The sequence below is a fragment of the Myxocyprinus asiaticus genome, chromosome 6 (genome assembly GCF_019703515.2).
Source record: "Myxocyprinus asiaticus isolate MX2 ecotype Aquarium Trade chromosome 6, UBuf_Myxa_2, whole genome shotgun sequence".
NCBI classification, from domain to species: Eukaryota; Metazoa; Chordata; class Actinopteri; order Cypriniformes; family Catostomidae; genus Myxocyprinus; species Myxocyprinus asiaticus.
Window position 1 is genome coordinate 9,470,392 of NC_059349.1, and position 25,953 is coordinate 9,496,344.

General features: G+C 37.4%; 1 protein-coding gene across 3 annotated transcripts in view; it reads right to left on the reverse strand.

Annotated features, from left to right (window-relative positions):
• Positions 1 to 4,268: 4,268 nt before the first annotated feature.
• LOC127441936 (solute carrier family 22 member 23-like) overlaps positions 4,269 to 25,953 on the reverse strand; it is a 62,791-nt gene continuing 41,106 nt past the window's right edge. For 2 of the 3 annotated variants that reach the window (XM_051699523.1, XM_051699525.1), the window contains exons 4-10: positions 22,387 to 22,555; positions 21,732 to 21,859; positions 19,071 to 19,173; positions 18,710 to 18,945; positions 17,762 to 17,794; positions 9,451 to 9,574; positions 4,269 to 9,042 (exon numbers count right to left, since the gene is read on the reverse strand). In XM_051699523.1, the coding sequence (XP_051555483.1) occupies positions 7,578 to 9,042; positions 9,451 to 9,574; positions 17,762 to 17,794; positions 18,710 to 18,945; positions 19,071 to 19,173; positions 21,732 to 21,859; positions 22,387 to 22,555 (2,258 nt within the window). In that variant the 3' untranslated portion in view covers positions 4,269 to 7,577. The remainder of the gene's footprint in view (positions 9,043 to 9,450; positions 9,575 to 17,761; positions 17,795 to 18,709; positions 18,946 to 19,070; positions 19,174 to 21,731; positions 21,860 to 22,386; positions 22,556 to 25,953) is intronic. The other variant, XM_051699524.1, reaches the window with a different exon arrangement.

Below are 25,953 nucleotides of genomic sequence, written 5' to 3' on the forward strand. Positions count from 1 at the left end.
CATGAAGCTGACCCATCTCTGTAACATAATCTTGCATATGTATAGTTATATAATTCTGTAAACCCTCAAAACGAATATGTATTTATTTATTTACTCCCGTCTTCCTGCAGAGGTCAGCATTGACTAGTGTTGAGTGTATAAGGCAGCTTGTGGTGAAACGAGGTAAGCCCCATGTAAGTGTTTGTGTTTTTCCTACAACATACAAAACCACTGCTAGTTCATTCGATTGGATTTTTGTGTCAAACCCTTAGTCACTGTGATATACACTGCCTGGCCAAAAAAAAAAAAAAAAAAGTCTCAAATATTTCGTTGGACTACCTTTAGCTTTGATTTCGACAGCATCACGCCCGTTTCACACTGCAAGCCTGAGCAGATGTGAGCACTGTGTCAGCTTCACTACAGCATAACTGCAGCTGCAGACTCCACAGGGCTTTCACACTGGAAGCATTTCTATAGCGTCACAGCAGCAGCTCTATACAGAGAAATACTGTGATTTCTATGCTACTAAGGTAAGTATGTATTTTAATAAAGACCATAACTTATAAAATGGTTATCAGGAGTGGGTCATTGATAAGTGTTACAAACTTGATCGTCGTGAAATCTCATTTGCATCTAAAAGGTAAACAATAGAGCACTTTGTACTTCACCTCCACAATCAGTCTGGTATCATCCATTGTTGAACACGAATTAGGTAAGTTCTGAATTTACTGATGTCACGGTCTGTCACATGCATGTGTTTACAAGTGAATGCAAACTCGGCTGTGAGTGGGTGTTGCTGAAGCCTATAGACCTGTTCTATGTTTAATAGTACATAAAAGACTGGTTTTTTTTGTCCCATATTTTCAGGCACATAAGTTGTAGTTTACTTTTTCAAATGATAAACCGTTTTTGATTAAGATCTATAATTAAAGTATTTTAAATTGGTTTAAATTGTTAAATCTCCTGGAATTTTGAGCTGGAATGAAAACAGACCTTTTCTATGTGGATTTTGCACCGATATGACTATGCAAAGGTACTCAAAAGGCTACTTTCTTAAATATTTTCATCAAAGAATATTTGACATTATTATTATACATTGTCAACCAATTCTAGAAATGAACACTGAGAAAATAAAGAATAAATAAAAATAAAATAAATAGCTAAATAAACATAAGTACTGTTTAGTATCAGTCAAATGCTGACTATTTTAATACTGCCAGTCAATTAGTGGCAGGCTGTAAAACAAGCATTTACACCTGCCGAGTCATGAGATGAACAGCAGCAGTTACATCATATTCTGCTATACAAGTTCATGGGAAACTTTCAACGGTGGAAAACCAGACTTTTAAATATTACATTTTATAAATGCAACGACTGGAATTGTTCGGTTGAAGGGGGTACCAAACTGTGAATCCTGAACAAAACAGTTTGGTGAATACATGTTTACACATTAGCTTCCACTCAGCTGACAACAGTGAAAGTAGCTACGTGATTAGCTAGTTAGCTATAATCTCGTTGTCACGGAGAGTAAAAGACGGACGTTAATTATTTTACTTTCCAGCATTGGGTCTCACCAGTTAACAATGTAGCGTGAAATCAACACTCGCCACACACAATCCACCACCGCACCGTTGTCTGCTGAGCTGCAAAAAGATGCTCTGATGTTTATCTTTCAATCTGCTACATTACTTACTGCACTGACAAACTATAGCTGGCTAACAGCAAACAGATGTGATAGTGACATGGTTGTTAGGGACAGGGTTAACGTTATATTAGTTATATTGAAAAGAGAAAATGATGGGGTCATTGTTTAATAACTTTCCAGTATGTATTTCACAAACTAATTAACAACTTACTGTGAAGACATCGCTTAACTCCGCACCGCTTAACTCCACACTGTCTGCTGAACCACTTCAGCTCAGCTCTCTAAACAATGGAGTCGGAGCACACTCTGCTGGACAAACTACATTATGACACCAACTCTAAATCACCCCAAGCATTAATCACTGCAATAATGATCCAATCATAGGCTCTTAAGTATCTGCTTATTTAAATCCAATCAGCGACTTTTTTTTTTTTTTTTTGGCCAGGCAGTGTAGATCTTGTGCCAACTATTGCATCATGTCCTCAGCAGACTTGTTAGCCTCCCTGTTACTGACCAACCACTGAACCATGATGATGATTTTTGATTCCGCTGGACTGTTTTCTACTGAAACAACAACCATTTTAAGAGTAAAAATTAGTTCAGGCTCTAGTTTTGTGCAGTTTCTGGCTGTCATTACAACTCAAAGTATTTAAAGGAATAGTTCATACAAAGATGAAAATTCTCGCATCATTTACTCGCCCTCATACTATCCCAGATGTGTATGACTTTCTTTCTTCTGCTGAACACAAAAATATCAGCTCTGTTGGTCCATACAATACAAGTGAATGGTGGCCAGAACTTTGAAGGTCCAATAGCCACATACAGGCAGCATTAAAGTAATCCACACAACTCCAGTGGTTAAACCTATGTTTTCAGAAGTGATATGAAAGGTGTGGGTGAGAAATGGATCAATATTTAAGTCCTTTTTTGCTATATATTCTCCCCTGCCCAGTAGGTGGCAATATGCATGAAGAATGTGAATCGCCAAAAACAAAAGAAGAATGTGGAAGTGAAAGTGGAGATCTAGAGTAAAAAAGGACTTAAATATTGATCTGTTTCTCACCCACAGCTATCATATTACTTCAGAAGATATGGATTTAAACACTGGAGTTGTGTGGATTACTTTAATGCTGCCTTTATGTGATTTTTGGAGCTTCAAAGTTTTGGTCACCATTCACTTGCATTGATTGGACCTACAGAGCAGAGATATTTTTTCTAAAAATCTTCGCTTGTGTTTAGCAGAAAAAAAAAAGGTCATACATCTGGTATGTCACGAGTAAATAATGAGAGAATTTTAATTTTTGGGTGAACTATCCCTGTAATGATATCAACGAAACTAACCTCCGGACATTGCTTCATGTCATCTACCCACTCCTTAAACTTTGACAGGTGAAAAAAAAAGACTCTGTAATGTGTTGGCACTATGGAGCCACACAATTTTTTGGGGGGCAATTTTTACAAATGTAATATGCTTAACATCAAAATTTTCACTAAATACATACGGCAATGTGAGTGAAAACATTGGACAATGGGAAACGAAAACAAGCTTCCATTATGAATCGTCGAACACTTGTGCATTCTGGTAACGCTAACGCTATTACGCTATCTCATAGTAATGCTATATTAGATTTTTGATGGGGAATGAAAACAAAGCTGCGAGGTATAGAAGCTCCTAGATCTCATCTAATTTTCACAACTCAAGCTTTTTGTCTACTGATTTTTGTCAGTGGAAATGTTTCATCAGCAGAGACTGTAAGTCTGTCCGTCACATGTAAAATATTACATATAGCACTACTTTGAATAAGGTCTACAGTGCTTATTTGTGTGACTTTCGAGAGTATGGAGTGCTGGGGAGAGTATTCATGATGAACTGCCAAGGTTTGTATAATACAGTTGCCCTTGGCTATGGAAGGGTCTTTTGGGATGTTACCCTTCCTTTTGTGTGTAATATAGCTGTTTGTGCATGTAAAAGGTCTGCAAAGTTACAAAGCACAAAGTCCATGCCAAAGAGAGTTACTCTCTCCCACAGAAAACACTGCTCCTGAACTGCCTGAAACACCTGGTTTGCAGTCCAGACATTACTTTTGTGACATAGCTACCTCACTATGTAATACATTTGCGTAATGCACGCCTAAGGGCTACTTTAAACTGAAACTCGGTTATGGTAAGGGGCGTTGTACTGTCACATGCTCTTAGCAGTTGACCAATCACAACAGACTAGGCCAGCTGACCAATCAAAGCAGACAGGGCTTTTCGGAAAGGGGGGCTTTAAAGAGACAGGAGCTGCAACAGAGCATTTCAGACAGAGAGTGAAAAGAGGTGCTGCAGCAATGTACAGTATGAGAAAAATAATCTGTTTTTGGAACATTAAAGCATGTAAACCTATTCTTGTAGACCCCCAAAATAAAATTACGAACCTGTAAATGAGCATAATATGGGCTCTTTAACACTAATCTGACCTCATCTTTTGACAGTGACAAAGTTAATCAGTGTCCCATTAGGCTACATTATTTGTTTATGCCAGTTGTATTAATTTAGCAAAGACCTATAAATTACACGCAGCCTAGCCTAAACTATTTAATCAGTCAACACAGAAACATACAACATTTACACATTCATCAGTAATCAATAAATAATTTTATTCAATAAAGTTTATTACGACACTTAGGGTTTTATATACAAGTGCATTATTCATGTTAAAAAAAAAAAAAAAAAAAGTAGATGTAACCCAAATGACCAGTAGTTGACATTCATGATCGTGTCAGTACTCTAGGAGAAAACATTCTGAAGGAATACCTGTGTTAAATACCTTTTTTAAGGATATGAGGTAAACTCAAGCTATCACAAATCTAGTGCATTTTTGAATCATTTGTATTGGACTGCTAATATGTTTATATATACATTAGTTCATTCTAAAACAGATCTAACCCAATTCTGTAGAGGAGCTTAAAATGATATTTTGGCATTTCCACAAACAGTTTGTATAACCAGAAGCAAGTTACAATTTATTAATTATAAAATATAAAGTAAGGGTTAAATGCGATGTGATTCTGGGGAAATGTATGTATTGTTTTTGTTCTGCTGATCTAAAGTGTACCTCAGGAATTTAGCACTAAACACTCCTATTGCAAACAGCCAACCTTAGCATGCTTAAGTAGCATGACTTGTGATGCGCTGCCTAAAAACCAGGAATATTGTGCTTATTGTTGTGACTTTTGAGAATATGGGTATGGGGTCTAGTTTGATGTACTGGTGAGCGTATTCATGGTGAACTGCAGTGGTTTATAAAGAGAATTGCCCTTGGCAATGTAGCTTCCTCAATTGTAGCATTTCAGTGTCAGACTTTGGCATGTAACCTGTTCAATTTTACATGAGAGCTGTTTAACATGCAAAAATAATGTTGTTTTATCTGATTTGACATTCTTAATGTCTAGTGTAGTGTCAAATGGTGAGCTGAGGCATTAGCATAAGTTAGGCTCTATGATGGATAGTTTGGCCTGAAGCATACGCTACACAAGTAAATGAATGCAAATCTAGCTATGTAGCCTCAGTTGTGTTGTTGCATTCTGAAACGTGTCAGACCCCAATTCATTATGCAGCAGAAGTAGTACATTGCATTCACAGCATTGCCTGCGTGGCATGATGGGCTTTAGCGAACTTGAGTAAAATGTCGTCTTCTACGGTCAACTACTGTCATGGTGGAACAACAGTTTAAATAGAATCTTGCTGAGCTAGTGAGAGCTTATAAACATTTCTACAGCTTAATAAAAACATCATGGCACGGACAGATAGAAGGTAACTCTATCGCCCCCTTGAGTACTGAATAGGTTTGAGTAGGTTTGTTACTGCCAGAGTGACGCAAGTGCATATGTTAAATATACTCGTTTACACAAGTACGCAAATGCAGACACAAATGCTTGGTAGATTATGTTTTTGTGGTTATTTCTCCAAAAATTCTTGGCTTGGAAATCAATTATACAAAGAGAAATATAACTAGTTTGGGCAAATCTTTCAATCAGTTCTGAAATATTGAATGACAGAATGGTATAGATTTTACACTGAATCACATTATAAATGTGAGTCTTGCAGACTGCCTTTAACTGCTTGATTCAATACAAACCCAAAGCATGCTAAACCAGTCACACTTGCAAATACAGTTGCTCAAGTGTTTGGTTTCATTTGAGAATTAGGAGTCCTATGAGAAGTCCTTTTGACCTGAAATGCTTAAAAAAATATCAATTACTCATGTCATCACTCAAAATGTCTATTTATCAAATGTAACATGACACCCTGAATAGCGAAAAGGGGAATAGCTTTAGTAAAAGATAATGGGCAAAGTCATGATATTTTTGAGGGGGAAAAAAACCCCCTCAGTGCTTTGAATCACCAAAATACGAAGACATAGCCTAATTCTTGTTAACAAATGGCCGGAAACCCTTTTTACAACATTTTTATAAGCCTATATGCTCTAGTTCAATAATACTTTTCCCCCTGGCAATACTGTGAGTCACTTAAATCTAATTTAATCAAATAAAAAAGCTGAAATTATTTATTTTATCCGGATAAATCTGTCCAAACTGATGTTACATTTGGTGGCTGTCAAATTCAGGTCCAGATCCATATTTACATATTTCATACTGCATTTTCCTCACATTAAGCTATGTTCAGAACCTGCTGTTGCCAAAGAAAAATGTATGAATAAGCATGTCCACCAACTGACAAAAAAACTCAACCATTTTTCCCCAATTAAAAATTAGTACTGCATATTAATGTTCTTTTCAGTGATTACAGATGCAAAACAAAAACAAACGAACAAATAGCTTAAATTGTTTCTATCCTATGGCATAGTATGGGCCACATATTATTGCTGTGGGTATAAATGAAAAAATGACAATCGTAATTACTCCTCAAATTCATATTTGTTCTTAGTACTTTGATGTGTTTACAAGTTTTGTTTTAGATTTTGACATGCTTTGTTGTCATTGTTGAAGATAAAGTGCCACATACATTCACACAGATATGGTAACAACGGTTCAAAATACCATTGGGACAAAATTACATTTTCTTTTTCCTTTTTTTTTCATTTTTATGTAAAGCACCACTTTCATACGACTACAGCATAAATTACAAAATTTCACCAACGTTTTCACATTCACAATAAGTCTGTTGCATACACTTGATTGAGTGTGTTGTGGATCTCTTAGACAGTCATGAAAATAGCTCTTTACCTATTATGAGTATTTTCTGTATTCCTCAAAATTACTTTTTTCACCAGATCCTGGAGAATAGCTCTGATGAAACAAGGTATACCATTCTGAGCAGTCTCTTTATAGCATCTATTTTAAAACCGGTTTGTCAGATTTTGGAAATACACATATGGTTAGTTTAGAACATGAAAGTTGAGTGTTTATTTGATACCTAAAGAGGTTTTTGTCTTACACTTCAAGACCCATTACCCAACATTACTATCATCTAATGTACAGTTTTGGGTTATTGAGGAATTCCCTATGTTAAGTGAATATCTCTTTACATCATGTCTGACTACTTTTGATGCATCATTGATTTCAATTGTTATCAAACATGTTTATATGAGTCTAATCACTAGACTAGGGAATTCCAGTGTTACTCAAGTGGGAACCTATCACTGGTGGCCTTAATGTTGTTAATAATAGAAGCTCAATGATAACACCTGGAGTTTTGGATCTAGCTGCCCAAAATGCAGATACTGGCACCAGTGAAGTAGGGCTGATTAAGACATGGAAATCAGGACAGTAAAGACCCTTTGGGCAACAGTCTACGTATGGTTGTACCCTTAAGAGTCAAATCCTTTCCTGGGTCATGGCTCCTGGAAAGCAAAAAACACTTCAGATTCTGAAACTGAATTAGTCCTCCTTAAGTGACGAGAACTGTTTCTTGTAAGGCTGCTCACCAAGTTGTAGAGTGAATATGTCCATCATGAAGGTAAAACCCCACTGGCAGTGCTGGTTTCTGTGATGGTAAAGTCCATGGCTGGAGGTATACCCAAGTCAATTGGTGAGGAAACGGTCAGGTCTGCCATGACGGGGTGGCCATGTTCTGTAACAGAGTCTGTGCTTGTAGCATGTGGTGCAGTTAAGTCCACTGTGATCTGGAGGGCAGCACCATTACTTGAGGTAGCTGAAGACTCCAGTACAGCTGGTGAAGGAGGGCCAGATTCTATGAAGTCCATCACAGAGGGAGCAACTAAGTGTAATAATGGAGTGCCAGAATCTAAAGGAGAAGACATGGGCTGAGGTGGGATAGCATGAACTTGACTTGATGGGGCAGAGGACTCGGAGTCTAGTATTTGCAGTAATGGCATTTCTGTCGGGGAAGGGGGTAGGATTTCATTCACTAGATGAACAGGAGAGTCTATTGAGGAAGGGGGAGGAATTTCATTTAAAGGGTAAATGGGGGATTGTCCGGTCATGGGGGGTAATGGATCAGAAACATTTATTGAGCAGAGAGGAATGCTGTCGTCTACTGGTGTATCTGGGGACGCCACTGTGAGGTGGATGCTGGACTCATTGACAAGAGGAGGCAAAGAGGAGTCAAGAAGAGGACCTGTAGAGTCCATCTCAGCTTGGAAGTTGCTATCACTGGCAACTGGAGTAGGGGATTCCACGATTGGAGGAATAACTACATCTAAAATTGTTGGAGTTTGGAGATCATTTGTTGAGGCTAAGGAATGATCAATTAAAGAAGTAGGAGACTCCAGGAGCAGATTGTTGATCAAAGCAGGAGTGTCAACGGTGGGAGAAGGCAGTACATCTAAGATAACATCAGGGGGAGAATCTATTTTAGACGCCCGAAGAGAATTAATAGTGATTGGGGTAGAGGTGTTTGGGATAGAGGCGAGGAGAGGGTCCTCTATGGATGGGGCAGAAGATTCCAGTGTGGTAACAAATGTAGGAAACTCATCCATGGTTTGCTTGATTTGATCTTGCTCTTTGGTAGAACTCAGTGTCTTCATACCGAGTAGCTGTACTGGACCAGTCGCTTGCTGGACAGGGGTGCTGAGGAGCATTGGTAGATCATAAGCAGACGAGGCTGTAGAGTCCATAGTGGAAATAGCAGTGACAGCTGCTTCATGCAGAGGTGTGTCGCCCACCCTGGCATACTCGCGGCTCTCAGACTTGGTCAGCAAAAGGCGCTGCTCACCTGGCTTGCGAGGCGGCAGTAGCGGTTGACGGGTGTAACTTTCACCATCCGCAAATGTTTCTGGTAGTGACTGGTTGCGAGTCTCTGGCAGCAGCAGGATGCATATGATGCAGATAAGAGTGCAGCAGGCAAAAATGACATGATGCAGAAAATAGCCTTTCTGGTTATGTAGCTCCATGATAGGTGCTGTCAGCATGCCAAACCCAGCACTGGCCAGAACAAGGCCTAGCCCACCACCTCTATAGAAAAGAGAGCAAGGTTAGGGGTATACTGTAAAGTGAGCATAAGTAAAGTTTAACAAATGGAGTCCTTGAAGTATTGGGTGATACACTAGTGATCAGTGACCAATATTTAATGATTGACTTTGTTTACTAAGTAAAATAAAAGGATGCATGACAATAAATAGACCCCTTTGAAAAGACAGGGCTTTAAACACAGATGTTTCTCTGCAATATCACATTAAAATGTGATTTAACATAAATGTAATAAATTATCTATTACAAGATCAATTAGTATTCAAGTAGATGCAAATTTCTTATTTTCATATCAAAATAGAGTTACGTTGATAGAAACTTAGAAGGTCTGAACAAGAAAATTTAGCAAACAATTGAGCCAATTTGCAAAGTCTGTCATGTCGAATGGCTCACCTAATAACCGTAGGAGTGATTTCAGCACAAAAAAAGATGCTTAGGTTGCTAACAGCGTGGGAGGAGAACATGCCAATAATGGAGAAAGCCACCGAGAAATTGGACTTCAGCGTATCAGAGCTTTCTGTGGGGAGCAAGCGATTAAAGAGAAAGAGTGTAAAAAAAATTAGATAACTCATTTACCATTTTACAAAAGGATAAACCATATATGAAGCAAATACAAAAATGAAGTATAACCCATTAAAAAGGGGTTTCAACTAATTTGAATTCAAGGATAGGAAAATGATTCTTTGCAATGTTTTTATTTTAAGATGTGTGTAATTTGTTTGATGTTCAAATACTTTCTCCTACCCCAGTTTTAGTATGCAGAGACAACTACAAATCATTCAGCAAGCCATTCATTGGTTGACTTCTTATTATGTGTGTTTGTCCATACAATGCTAGTCAATGGGGTCCAAAACTTTCAAAAAGGACATAAAGGCATCATAAAGGTAATCCATATGACTCCAGTGGTTTAATACATGCCTTCTGAAGCGATACGATTAGATTTGGGTGAGAAACAAACCAAAATGTTACTTATCTTTCACTATAAATCTTGCTGTCTGCAGTGCTCTGCGCATGCATCAAATGAGAGGATTATCATTTTTGGGTGAACCTTTCCTTTAAATCCCTCCTTCAGCTTCGAGCCAGTGTTACACCCTTTCAAAGAAATCTCTTTTTTGTAATTGGATTGGATTTCTGGTAATTGTCTTTCATTCAGCTCTATCGACCTGAAGTATTTTTACCCTCTCCAGAGCACAGAGCTCCTTCTTTCCTGCACATTCTCTACACTTAAAAGTTAAAACCTGGATTTTGATTTGGCCATTCTATATCCCTTAATGTATTTATTTATTTTAGCCATTCTTTTGCAAATTTGCTTCATTGCTGATATAGTTTCGGGCCTTTGTCTTGTTTCAGGGTTCAATTAAGTTTAAACTTTGTCTTTTTTTGTACTCCCATTCTCCTCAAGCTCTCTCTGATATAATGTGTTATATTTGTTCAAAGGCTTTAGTCAGAATGTCTGGATCGCAAAGGTGTTTCTGGCAAACTTTAATCATGCATCTTCATTCCTTTTGAGATCAGAAGACTCTACCTTCCTGACCTCACATGTAGTATTGCAAGCCGTTTTGGCTTTTAACGCTTTTGTCTAACTATCTGTAATTATATTTTAGATATCTACAATTGCATTTTGACGAGTCACAATTATAATTTGACTAGTTAGAATGCCAATTTGAGATATCTGCAGTTAGAAATGGACTAGTAAGAAAGAACATTAAAGATATCTGTTAATATATTTTGCCTTGTCAAAATTCCATTTAAGATATCTGCAATGACGTCACACATCCACAAAGATGATTATAGATATCTGTAATTCAGTTTTGACAAGTCAAAATTATATTTTCGGATATCTAAATTGCCCTTACCCCTAGTCGACCTGCTGTGTTGTGACGTGCAAGGACTTTTCATTACGCACCACCCCTCACCCCTTTACTTGAAGCTGTTAAAGTAACTAGCTGCTAACAGAAAGATTAAGTTGATGCATGACAACTTAATAAACAATATCTTGATGCATTTATAATATGTTAAAAGGTCTCCAGTTAACTATGTGTAGCAAAGTGATTGTTATATGTCGCAGCATGGACCAATTTAAGTGTAAATTATTAATAAAGACAGGCAACCACAAACGGGTCTTTTTAATTTATTATTGTGCAATTTATAAAAATGTGTAATTGGGCAAATAAATTCATGATGTAGAGGTTTAATGCTTCAGAATCGAGGCACCCATGTTTTTTAATCTGTTAAAATCTTTAAACACAGTTAAAAAATTAGTCAATTGAAAAGAGAGAAGCCTCATTCAACAATTTATGTAATCGATCATAACTGCTGTTAAGCGGCTCTTAATTTGCTAGTTAATATAACTTCTGTATTCTGAATTAATACATAGCCTATATTAATTAACGGTACTAACAATTAAATACATTGAATTAATTAGTATATTAAACGTGCTTGTGTATTATTTGCCAATACCATTATAGCCCACTTGATGGCAGTGTGTAACAGCAACACTGAGAGAAGTACTGCTGTGTTGGAGTGATGAGACATGGATCATCAAAGTTTGTTTCTAATAATTACATGCCCACTGTAGACATGCAATATGCAACTGACCTTTGAGCTAATGTAGGGGTCCCTTCTAAATTTATATGAGTTTATTTGGGAATGATGACTGATACAAATCATTTTTACAAGTGCTCCATCATCATTGTTCCTTATTATTGGATTTTTATTTATTTTTTAATTGCAAAATTCTGTTTAAAATAAACCAAACATGCAAGACTAACATTAAAAGATCAATTCTTTATCAGACAAAATGGCGGACAGCAAAAATTTTCTGAGGTAGGATTGTTTTTGTTTAGTTTTTAAGTGGGGCATAGCAGAGAGGCAATTTGCATAAGCATTTTAGATATCTGTAAAGGAAGTTTCACTAGTAAGAATGTTGATTTAAGATCTCTCTTAAAATTCTTCCCAGTCAGATTAATAATTGCAGATATCTCAAAATAAAGATCTTCCTGGTCTGTAATCAATTTGAGATAACCATAAATACATTATAGATATCTTTAAATGAAAACTGACAGTAATAATTCCTATTAAAAATGTACTAGTCATAAATGCAATTCAAGGTATCTAAAACTATATTTTGCCTAGTCATATCTAAGTTTCTGATATCAAATAATGTCATTAGGATATCTTTAAAGCTGCAGAATTGTAGATATCTGTAATTAAATTATGACTTATCAAAACCATATTAAAGATATCTTTATGTTCTGACTAGTCATAATTCAATTAAATGCAATTGATACAATTGATTTTATTACTAGTAACAACTTAATTAGAGATATCATAAATTATAATGTGTACTAGTAATAAATCAATTGTAGATATCTGTAATTACAATTTCTACTGGGGAAAAACTCTAAAACTCTAGAAAATAGTTTTCAGTACAATCCTATGGAAACAAATGACTGGTCAAAGTTGCATTAAAATGTTAATTATGACTAGTCAAAAATGCATTGTAGATATCTTAAATGTGAATTACTACTTGTCAAAAATGCACAACAGATATCTGAAATTGGAGTTTTGACTAGTCAAAACATAATTATGGATAGTCAAATCTGAATATGAAATGATAAAAGCATCTGCCATACATGTAGGGCGGATTTGTGCATACTCATTAGGCTTGGTTAACAAAAAAACAAAAAAAATGGCTAAGACAAAGCACGCCAATAAATCTTTTGATGTCATCATGGAAACCTTTATGTCAGCACTGATGGAATTTGTTGAAACAAGTTTGGATAGCAGTGTTTCCCCTATATGCATTAAATTATGAGCACTGCTGCTGAAATTTCACATGGCTCATTATTATTCTTGATGCAACAAAATATGCTTTAAATATGCTTTATGTTGAATGAAAATAGTGTAAATATATTTTCCTGCGTTGAGGCATTTCATTATTTGACAGTTATTACTACAGCTGTCTGGGTTTCCACAGACCTTCAAGTGTCAAATGCTCCCAGTAAATAATCAAACACTGACAAGGTGAACATGAATAACCCATCTTGTGATTCTAAGGTCGTTCTAAGATTCTAAGGTCGTTTTAAGCTATTCCTCCACTACCAAGCATAAATACGGGTCCAGCATTGCCACCACAGCTGAAAATAATCCTAGGGGATAGATTGCCATTTTTATTTTATTTATTTTTTTTACCTCATATTAATTAAGGGACTACATTGAATTGAATTTGTATTTCTAAAATTCCTTTGTCACACCACAGGGCTATTTAAGAAGAAATGGAGAAGGCCAAATGTGATTAAAAATGGTGGAAAATGTAATAGAAATGGCGACCAATTACAGGACCTAAGACACAAATTTACCTAATAAACTGGTGGCCAAAACTTTGGAATAATGTACAGATTTTGCTGTTTCAGAAGGAAATTGGTACTTTCACCAAAGTGGCATTCAGTTGATAAAGTATAGTCAGGACATTACTGTTGTTAAAAAAAAACCAGCATCATCACTATTTGAAAAAAGTCATTTTTAAAATGGACATAAAATGGACATTTATCAAATCTAGACAGGCCCCATTTCCAGCAGCCATCACTCCAACACCTTATCCTTGAGTAATCATGCTAAATTGCTAATCTGGTACTAGAAAAGCACTTGCCATTATATCAAACACAGTTGAAAGCTATTTGGTTCGTTAAATGAAGCTTAACATTGTCTTTGTGTTTGTTTTTGAGTTGCCACAGAATGCAATAGACTGGCATGTCTTAAGGTCAATATTAGGTCAAAAATGGCAAAAGAAACAGCTTTCTCTAGAAACTCGTCAGTCAATCATTGTTTTGAGGAATGAAGGCTATACAATGCTTGAAATGGCAAAAAAATTGAAGATTTCATACAAAGGTGTACACTACAGTCTTCAAAGACAAAAGACAACTGGCTCTAACAAGAACAGAAAGAGATGTGGAAGACCAGATGTACAACTAAACAAGAGGATAAGTACATCAGAGTCTCTAGTTTGAGAAATAGACGCCTCACATGTCCTCAGCTGACAGCTTCATTGAATTCTACCCGCTCAACACCAGTTTCATGTACAACAGTAAAGAGAAGACTCAGGGGTGCAGGCCTTATGGGAAGAATTGCAAAGAAAGAGCCACTTTTGAAAAAGAAAAGGTTAGATTGGGCAAAGAAACACAGACATTGGACAACAGATAATTGGAAAAGAGTGTTATGGATCTTAACCCCATTGAGTTTTGTGGAATCAGCTAGACAGTAAGGTGCAGGAGAAGTGCCAGACAAGACAGCCACATCTATGACAAGTGCTACAGGAAGTGTGGGGTGAAATGTCACCTGAGTATCTGGACAAACTGACAGCTAGAATGCCAAGGATCTGCAAAGCTGACATTGCTGCACATGGAGGATTTTTTGATGAGAACTCTTTGTAGTTTTTTTTAAAAATTGTAATAGTAATTTTTCACATTATTAATGTCCTGACTATACATTGTGATCAGTTGTATGCCACATTGGTGAATAAAAGACAGCCTGAATGTCAATACAGTACAACCTACTGTATATTTTATATATACTATTTTTATTGTATACTGTGTATTCTATATTGTGTGTATTGTATACTGTACAGTGTATGTTATTATTTGTATATTGTGTTGTGTGTAATTATGTGTATATTAGATATGTAAATTGTGTTGTGTAAATCTGATGTTTATTGTAAATTGGTATATGTCTCATCACTGTCATGACTACTATATTGCTTGGAACTGCACTCAAGACTTTCACCCACTGATGCACTTGTGTATATGGTTGTGTGACAATAAAAGTGATTTGATTTGAAGTACCAATTTCTTTCCATAAGAGCAAAATATGTACATTATTCGAAACTTTTGGCTGCCAGTGTAGATTCATTTACATTTTATTCTAAACTCTCAACCAGAAAATAAATAAAAAATACATAATGTGTCAACTACCCAGATGATGATCTTTCAGTGGAGTGACTGAGTGCATACTGTATGGAAGTTGGTTTAAAACATACATACATTGACAGTCTTTCTCAGGAGGGCCAAAGAGATCTCTTTTTATTTGTGGATGATGGGTTTCTGTGGTTTTTGTAATGCAGTGCCCCTAGGTACACCTGATTCTTATATTAGCCATTTGATGCTATAATGAAGGTAAGGTGCAAGGAAATGGTTTCATTAGTGGTGTTTGCTAAGATAAGCATAACTATTTCTATTGCTCATACCTACGGAGAAGGATTTGAACAAACCCCCAACCCTAAGCTTAAAACTTAAGAATGCAATTCATCCCGCATCATTTGTTCCAGAGACATGAATGATACATGCTCAAATCATGCGGTTTGTTGAGGAGAGGTGTGCTATGTGTACATTTTTAAGTGATCAGACAATTTTCACCAAAAATCCCACAGACTTAAATTGAGGAAGGGACCAGAGCCACATCTACAAAGCAGAATATCACAGACTTAGGGTGGGCTCTATTAACCTCCTGAGACCCCGCGTCCACCTGCGTGAACATTAGTTTTGGCTTTACTATACACGACACATAATTTAATTTAATTTAAACTGACTTGTCTCAGTTTAGGAGACTGTGGGCAAAGTAAACGGTTAAACGGTCGACGCACCGAGTCATGTGATCAAACAATATGGTGTCGATCACAGAGGAGTTTTTATTTGGGAGAAACACCAACAAAACTACATCTGGTAAGATACCTAATTAAGTTTTTACATTGAAACCTGTTCGAGTCAAAATATTAGAGTCTCTAGTTTTTTTTTTTTTAGCAATCTATCACGAAATGGTACGCTGTAAAACACGATGACCACATTTGTGGACTGTATGCTCAGTTTTAAAATGTTCTATATTCTCTGTGCATTATCACAGAGAATCAACGGGTTCATCCAAAAGCTGAAAAATGTTGCTTTCAGAGGCTTTATATGGAGTTTAGATAAAAATAAGGTGCATTTCAAACTGTTCTGAGACCAGTGCAGATAGACAGCTCACTAGAGGTTAAGTCATTCACTAAATAGGGAGCAAGGGAGCATCCTATAGCTCACTATGCAGCCAAGTGCATTCACTTCCTATTTAAAGTTCAGTTTCAGGCTGCAGATGATGTTTGAACTACTCAACATGTTTGTCAGACATGGGACAATGGTAATCAGTACATAGATTCAGAATTTATAATGTATAATTTTATTTTAACATGGCAGTGATTGGATGATGCTGGCCAATACTTTGTATCAGAATTATTTATGCCTATTTCTGATGTAATGTCTGTAACATCTCTAAAACATGAATAACCAACACTCCTGGAAACATAATAAACAATTTGATTTAAATAAATCTGACTTTCTATAATTTGATATTATTTAAAAGTTTACAACTTATACGAGGAAATACATTTTTAGGAAAACTATTTGGTCTAAAAAATATATATATTATTTTTTTTTTTAATGTTTCTTAGGGGCTACTAGTAACAAATCAAAAAGGGGAATGGAAAAAGCACACAGAAGTCACGTAGGGGTCTCAGATGGTTAACTAAGCAACTACATTGCAACCATACAAAACACCCTAAAGCAACCACCCACACCCAAACATTGGAGGAGACTTTTATACAGGCAAGCACTACTAACATTTTATTCAGAAAAAATTAAAAAAATATGTCCATAATGACCAATAATGAATCTTTAAATCAAATTACACTTTGTCCAAAATGATAATAAATAAATACTATCCGTTTAAGGCATGCGTTCTTATTCACACCCACTGCAATGACATGCTTGTGAACTCTCAGTTACATCATTGTAATTCCAGCAAGCCGATGGCCTGAGGAAACGTTGAGAATACGAACTGACTGCACTCACTGTTCTTGGCTCTGACAGGAGGACAGATCCCAGCCTCTGTGACGACTAGAGAGAACATTACTGACCCTAAAGTCTAAGACAAGAATTATGACCACAAGCTGAGGCAGGCAAACAGACCACAGCTAGACTTACTGAAACATCGTGTGGGGTCAGTTTCATTAAAACCACTAGATACTCTAATAGAAAGGACAGGAGTCAATTAATCCTCTTAAAATTAAACTGTAAGACCACTGACTGATATGACCTAAAAATGACCTTTTGTGTTTTGTTTTGTTTTGTACACCTCATGTAGTTGCTGTTAGAACATTAGAAAGTCTAATAACTAGGCATGTTGCAACAAATTTTCAAGAAGTAATTGTTCTATCTTCGCTTAAAGCAAAACACTGCGGGAAAGTGACTAAATAAATGCCAATCAAAGCATATTTGTGGTTTAACATTGGCTATGTAGAGCGGGATTTAGGACCAATGGGAATTTGCGTGGGGCGGGGCTATCCAGTGTGACGTGACAAACTTAGAATATAAGTAACCGCCCAAATGTCTTTTTTTTTTTTTTTCAGATACAGGAAAAATGCGCTATTTCTGAATGTCAAGAAAATGTTTTCATACAGGTTTCCCAAACCTACGTCAGGCTGGCTGGGATGTTTAGGAGTGTTTTTCAGGGAAATCAACCTACGAATGACTTACTAATGGTTGACTCTGCATATTAAACTGCAATAGAAGAAAGTATTTGACATTAACATAAAAAGAAAACTTTGTTTTAAAGTAAGATAACACTGGAGATAGAGAGATGAAGAGTAGACTGTAGTAACAGCAGTGTGTTTATACTTTACCGATATTCAGCTGAACGCTGTACTTTCCCAACACTTCATTCATCATTGATGGAGCACAATGGGGGAAAAAAATAGAAAAACGTCAAATATGAATCTAGGTTGTTCGGATAGTAATCAAAGTAAACAGGTGTTTCTTCAACTACAGCTACTTTTACAGTATGTCACAGAAAAAATATATATTTTTAAAACTTTTGATTTGTGTTATATGAAGGTCACTTTAAAACTCAAATGCCTTTTATGTACAGATTTTTTTTTTTACATTACCCTTCTCCCAGACTGAGTCATTTTATTCTTATACTATGAAAATCCATTATAACAACATGAATTAATAATACATTTAAAAAACTATTAAATAATAAAATGAAATAAACATACTGGTAAGCTAATTCAATAATTATTATCAAAACTATTTATATTACTTTTCCCAAAAATTACAACTGTCCTTCAGATGTGGCTTCATTTCCATCACGACCAACAATTTTGCCACTAATTACGTTTTATCAAAAAGTTACTAATTATTTTTATAATGGATTTTCATAGTATAAGATTACAATTTCTCTGTCTGGGAGAAGGTTAAAAAAAAAAGCTTGATATGTAATATGCAACGTGATGTGTGAATTTTGTACCCCCTCCCCCCCAAAAAGTATTATTTAACTGTATTTAGCATACATAAATTGCCAGCTTTGAAATTAACCTTATGAAATACAAAATTTAATTTCAGTATATAAAAAAACAACTGTCAGCATTGTTTAAGAACCACCAATACACACAGTCAAATGCAATAAAATAATTTGTGCTTATAACATCTAACATTTGAGTATGCTGTCACATTCCAAAAAAGCACCTGCAGATGTCAGTTTATGTGCAAGTGTGGCAGTGCGTGTGTTGTATGTGTGTGCGAAGTACAAGGACTCATTGTGCTGGGTGTGTATGTGTGTGTTCTCTCACAGTTGAGCAGGCCCAGCTGAAGGAGGGATGCCAGTGCAGTGATTATCATGAACATGAGGAGTCCTCCACGCCGACCCATCACGCCCACAGCAGGGCACAAAGCCACACAGGACGCCACGGCAATACCCGCCATGGTGTAGTAGTCAGCATAGAAATTATGGAACATGGTGGTCGTCTCCATGTCCTGGTCCATCATACTGCGCGCAAAGCAGTGATGGATCCCATAACCTGTTAGTCTGAGAGAGAGACAAGAAAGACAGAGTTAATAGCATTGGAATATTTTTATATTTAAATAGCATCCCATTCCACACAAGACTTAACACAAACACAGATTGGTACTGCATAATGAAAAGAAATTTACGAGTTGACGCAGAGCACCACGATATTCTTCCACAGGTTCCTCGTGCCAACCATTTTCACGATGCAGGTCTTCTTGGATTGCTTTGGCAGGGCTCTGTTCAACTCTGAAATCAATGCCGAGAAGAGAGAAAATGACTCAATCAAACAATTCAGGAGAACACATGAGCTCTAAGCTAACAACATGATACACTTTTAAGCATATAAATACATAGCACCCAAAATATTGAGTAAAATAATAAATTTTTAACTATGGTACATCGATATTGAAAAAAGACTCTGCCATCTTCTCTGAAAACAAGACTAAATATGTCTTTTTCTTTATGTTTTATGAGTGTTTAGATGTTGCAGTGATGATTTAAAATTCTGTTTAGGTAGGCAGCTCACTAGATTTCGAGTTGACCGTACTGTATGCGCCTGTAGCAAAGAAAGAGGGCAACGTTTTCTCGAACACACGGAAGAGCTCTTCAAAGAAGAGATCCTTCTTAACGACATGATACAAAGCAGGATTTCAGTATGAGGAAAGGGTTGAATGCTAAAAACCAGCCTGTATGCTCTCCAGACATTATTTGTGTGCTGGTTGGGAGATAAAATAAGCTCATTGATTCAATACTAAGAGGCTCTGCTCCCAGTCTAAGCTCTAGAGACGCTGTCTATTGAAAAAAAAAAATCCTGTTTATATCCTCAAAATGAGAGTGATCCAGTTGGAACACAGCAAACAGCACTTTTGGGCCAACTCGTATTTAGTTGAGATCAGAAACTGGGATGAAGTTCCCATGTTTGAGGTAACATGCACTGAAATTGATTCAAAATCAATTCTCTGCTTTGCGTTGTGCCTAAGAACACCCCTTACCCATGGGAAAATAAATAATTTTAAGCTCAATCAGGCAACTCTACATTGTGCAAGATGATAGGTTGTTTGAACATGTAATCTGTTGGCCAATCGACTCGCACACTCCATGGCCCAAGCTGATTGGATAGCTTTGATATGTAATCTGTAAGTCAATCAATTTACGTACTCCCTCTTTGTAAAATGTTTTCATTGCTTAGTTGTTTGCAGATGGTCTGTTTTCACTGCAGCTCATTTTTTTAAACCCTCCTCCTCCTCTGCTCATCTATAACACCACCACTCAGGTATTGTGAAGCTTAAGCTGCCAAATAAACTCAGCAAAAAAAGAATGTCCCTTTTCCAGGACACTATATTTTAAAGATAATTTTGTAAAAATCCAAATAACTTTACAGATCTTTATTGTAAAGGGTTTAAACAATGTTTTCCATGCTTGTTCAATGAACCATAAACAATTAATGAACATGCACCTGTTGAACAGTTGTTTAAGACACTAACAGCTTACAGACGGTAGGCAATTAAGGTCTCAGTTATAAAAACTTAGGACACTAAAAATACCTTTCTAATGACTCTGAAAAACACCAATAGAAAGATGCCCAGGGTCCCTGCTCATCTGCGTGAACATGATATAGGCATCCTGCATGGAGGCATGAGGACTGCAGATGTGGCCAGGGCAATAAATTGCAATGTCTGTACTGTGAGATGCCTAAGACAGCGCTACAGGGAGACAGGAAGGACAGCTGATCGTCCTCGCAGTGGCAGACTACGTGTAACAACACCTGCACAGGATCGGTACATCTGAATATCACACCTGCACGACAGGTACAGGATGGCAACAACATCTGCCTGAGTTACACCAGGAATGCACAATCCCTCCATCAGTGCTCAGACTGTCCGCAATAGGCTGAGAGAGGCTGGACTGAGGGCTTGTAGGCCTGTTGTAAGGCAGGTCCTTACCAGACATCACCGGCAACAACGGACATCACCTATGGGCACAAACCCACCTTCGATGGACCAGACAGGACTGGCAAAAAGTGCTCTTCACTGAAGAGTCGCAGTTTTGTCTCACCAGGGGTGATGGTCGGACTCGTGTTTAGCGTCGAAGGAATGTGCGTTACACCAAGGCCTGTACTGATCAGGCGTGATCGATTTGGAGGTGGAGGGTCCGTCATGGTCTGGGGCGGTGTGTCACAGCATCATTGGACTGAGCTTGTTGTCATTGCAGGCAATCTCAATGCTGTGCGTTACAGGGAAGACATCCTCCTTCCTCATGTGGTACCCTTCCTGCAGGCTCATCCTGACATGACCCTCCATCATGACAATGCCACCAGCCATACTGCTCGTTCTGTGCATGATTTCCTGCAAGACAGGAATGCCAGTGTTCTGCCATGGCCAGCGAAGAGCCCGGATCTCAATCCCCTTGAGCACGTCTGGGATCTGTTGGATCGGAGGGTGAGGGCTAGGGCCATTCCCCCCAGAAATATCCGGGAACTTACAAGTGCCTTGGTGGAAGAGTGGGGTAACATATCACAGCAAGAACTGGCAAATCTGGTGCAGTCCATGAGGAGGAGATGCACTGCAGTACTTAATGCAGCTGGTGGCAACACCAGATACTGACTGTTACTTTTGATTTTGACCCCATGTCATGTTTTTTTCACATCTCTCAATGTTTCTTTGTTGTGCTCACGTGTAAAATAACGTAAAGCAGTCCTCTACAGTCCTACTAGCTGACACTATATTCTACTGACTCGCAGTACAAAATGTCACACCACGCACCCCTAGTGCAAAGTAGAAAAATAGTGTTTAATTTCTGTATACCTGTCACCAGCTCTTCTGCATCCTGTTCTAGATTGACGTTGTTCTTTTTCGCGATGTGCTCAATGATCCATTTGGAGCGACTATACTGCTGAGTAGCAAGCAGCCAGCGCAGAGACTCTGGAAAAATCCTGCAAAGGAAAGACAGCTTTACAGTACTTTTCTGCATTATGAAAACATCAGATTAAACTAACCTCATCTACTGAAACATGTTTAGGAGAAAAACACTGCATGGTAGCACTTTATATTAAAAGCTTCAAATAAGGCTTCACTTTACACATTGTTTGAAGGAGAGTGCCCGGCAAGATGTGAAATAACAAGCTTTTTTGATAAAATGTAGTAAATTAAATAAATCTGATTTCAACGATTAAAATGATCAGATGAATCAATTATCAGATTATTTGTTAGCTATAGACCTAATAATAAATCTTCCTTTTAAGGATCTAATTTAAGTTTCTGTCTTTTTCTAGAAATGTTCCATCTTTCTGATCCACTATGTTTTGAAAATTAGGTTTTTATTATGTCTGTAATGCATAGTAAGTTGTGGAGAACATGGGTGTTTTGGATATTTATTACCAGTATTCACTTGTCTGAGTTTGTAACTCTACAAATATACCAGCCACCTGTGAATAACAACAACTGTGGTGCAGTTGCTTACCAGATATAGGACAGCATGAGAAACAGGGGGCAGATTATGACCACTTGTAGAATCTGCCAATCACGACAGAGAGCTGCCAGGCCTGGCAAGAGCAGCTGCCCAGCCAACGCCACAAAGTTAGCCACCATGGTCATGGAGAAACGCCAGCCTGGCAGACAAAGCTCGATCCCTGTGGACAACAAGAATAAACAGACCAAAATTAGCACTCTAAATTGAATAAATATGGAGGTTTTAACCAAACCATGACCCAAGATACGCCATGTTACAGTGTTTTTACCATGGGTAAGGGGTGTTCTTAACTCTGTGTATTGCTCTTTTATAAAAGGGTGGCAAAAGCGATGTGATAAAGGTCAACAATGTTCAATAAATATTTATTTATACATATTAATAGTTAATGCCGATAAATTCATTAACCTAACTAGGCTGTTTATAGTTGCGACTTGCACATATTAATTGTTAACTTGGCACATTAATATAAAATGAAACTGTTATGTGGTCACAGTTGTGGAACTATCCATTTCATAAGAAATAATAACTTGGGTGGCTGAATCACACGAAACTTGTCATATATATATACCATCAGAATGAGGAAAAAATGTGATCTCAGTGATTTTGACCATGGCGTGATTGTTGGTGCCAGATGGGCTGGTTTGAGTATTTCTGTAACTGCTGATCTCCTGGGATTTTCACGCACAACAGTCTCTTCAATGTTTACTCTGAATTTACTCAGAATGGTGCCAAAAACAAAAAACAACCAGTGAGCGGCAGTTCTGTGGACGAAAACACCTTGTTGATGAGAGAGGTCAACGGAGAATGGCCAGACTGGTTCGAACTGACAGAAAGGCTACGGTAACTCAGATAACCACTCTGTACAATTGTAGTGAGCAGAATAGCATCTCAGAATGCACAACATTTCGAACCTTGAGGCGAATCGGCTACAACAGAAGACCATGTTGGGCTCCACTTCTGTCAGCCAAGAACAGAAAACTGAGGCTGCAGTGGGCCAACCATTTGTGTACCTCAGCAGAAATCCAGATTTGTTAGACCAGGTGATGTTTTACCAATCGTCTACTGTCAAGTTTTGGTGAGCCTGTGCCCACTGCAGCCTCAGTTTCCTGTTCTAAGCTGACAGTAGTGGTACCCGTAGGGGTCTTCTGCTGCTGTAGCCCATCCGCCTCAATGTTTGACGTGTTGTATGTTCAGAAATGCTTTTCTGCATAGAACCGTTGTAACGTATGGTTATTTGGGTTACTGTCACCTTCCTGTCAGCTTGGACCAGTCTGGCCATTCTCCTCTGACCTCTGTCATTAGCAAGCCGTATTCGTCCACAGAACTACCGCTCGCTGTTTGTTTTTGGTTTTTGGCAGCATTTGAGTAAACTTTAGAGACTGTTGTGCGTGAAAATCCCAGGAGATCAGCAGTTACAGAAATACTCAAACCAGCCCATCTGGCACCAACAATCATGCCACGGTCGAAATCACTAAGATCATATTTTTTCCCCATTCTGATGGTTGATGTGAACATTAACTGAAGCTCCTGACCCATATTTGCATGATTTTATACATTACACTGCTGCCACACAATTGGCTGATTAGATAATCGCATGAATAAGTAGATGTACAGGTGTACCTAATAAAGTGGCTGGTGAGTGTATTATTTCAGCCCAAAATCAAAGAAAGAAATAATAAATTATATTTGCATGAAGAAAATGAAGCCTATTTGAAGGACATAAGATATTTTGTCAAATTTCGTGACAAACACATTTTTCCTCAGAATTCTCATTACTGTAATGCAAATAACAGAATTTGTTGTACTGGGTTTAATTTTTAGCTGATTTAAATAAAAATGGTATTACTGTAAAATATCCAGATGCATTACAGTGATGATAATTTTGGGAGGGAAAATGTGCTTAATTTAAAGTGAAGAAAAACAATTCCTTCGGCAAATACATATATATTTTCCCCTTGGATTTTGGGGTTTAATGTGACCAGGACTTGGTTTTCATAAGATAATAAGTACTCTATAGCATTAACTTTTGGCACATTGTGTGTTGAACTTTGCAAATACCATATTTCACCATAACATGACATTACTCAGGCTTTTAAAGTTTAAGCTGTATTGATCCACATTCATTTGTTTGAACAGGGCCAAAACTGCACATTATGTACAAGACACACAATGATTTTCATCCTTGCAGTCATGTCCACTTTTACTCACTTATGCGACTTTAAGACTATAAAATGCATGCATGTTCCTAATTCAAATGGTTCGGCCCTGTCATCTGTCCGAGATTCATTCAAACACTCATTAGTATGCATAGTGTAATGTACGGCAGAGAGCAGGGTGGTCTTCAAAGACACCATTATTGCACAGCTTCATATTTTCCGTATTAAATTATGGCAAACCCTCAGAACATACAGCGTTCCCTGACATGGATGAACAGCTTGGGAGAGTACTTTTCAAGGTGACAGGAGGTCTCAGGAGAATTTCAGTCTGCCAACACAGTGGCTGCACAATCCTTCAGAAAAGCCTGGAATTTCAATGAGGAGCGCTTCCCACACAGAGCTGAATAATGCTGTGTGTTCAGGGCCAGAATCAGGCTCACTTCACAACCAAGAAGCGACAGGGAAAAAACACTTTCTCAGCTGTACTGTAGGTGATAAGCAGCACTAGCTAAATGTCATACAGTAGCTCCAAAAACTATGTAGACACTGCACATCTTTCTCTATGCTGCTTTTGTTAAAACAGAGATCTCCCAAGACATTTGTGTCTGGAAAACTGGTATGTATTCATATCATATGACCTCTAAACACCTCTGTTCACTGTCTGTAGCCTTAATATAACCAGCAAAAAATGCTTCCCAACAAGAGGAACATTGTTTTCCAAAAGCATACTGAAGTGGTTTGTGATGACTCCTTGTTTAAATCTGAAGTGAAAAAAATCAAAATCAGACCTCCCAAAAACTGTGCTCAAACATAATTCACACTACAATGATTTCAGTATAAATTCAATACTTTTAATTTTACATTAGCATTTCGCTAAGCTAACAGTGTGACATGCTAATATGCATACATGCAGCACACACAGATATTATTTAAAATAATCAATTTTAATTAGATTCTTTATGAATACTTTTTGTTACTGAATTCTATTTATAATAAACATTTCTCTTGATTCTGGATGTTTTTTTCTCTCTCACTAAGTTCATGCAGTGCTGCCTCAGAATCTGGCATAAAAGACAAGCTGGTCTCACAGAATCACGTTAGGTGATTCTCATATCGCGGCAGTTTCTTGGCGCTACAACAATGACTTTTATTCCCTTTGACACAAATCACAAGTAAAATGGGCAGTTAATAAATTCTCGACCTGTTGCTCACACAATGCCATCTTATGACATCTAAACACTTTATAAGGCATGACTTGTAAGGCGATACCTTTCAACATTTTCAGTACATAACTAACTACAACTGATGGAGCATTGCACTTGCGATGTAAAGGACCGGGGTACGAGTCCTGAAGAAACACGGGTGTTGACAAGTGAGCTGAAAGTGTCATATAAGTCATAAA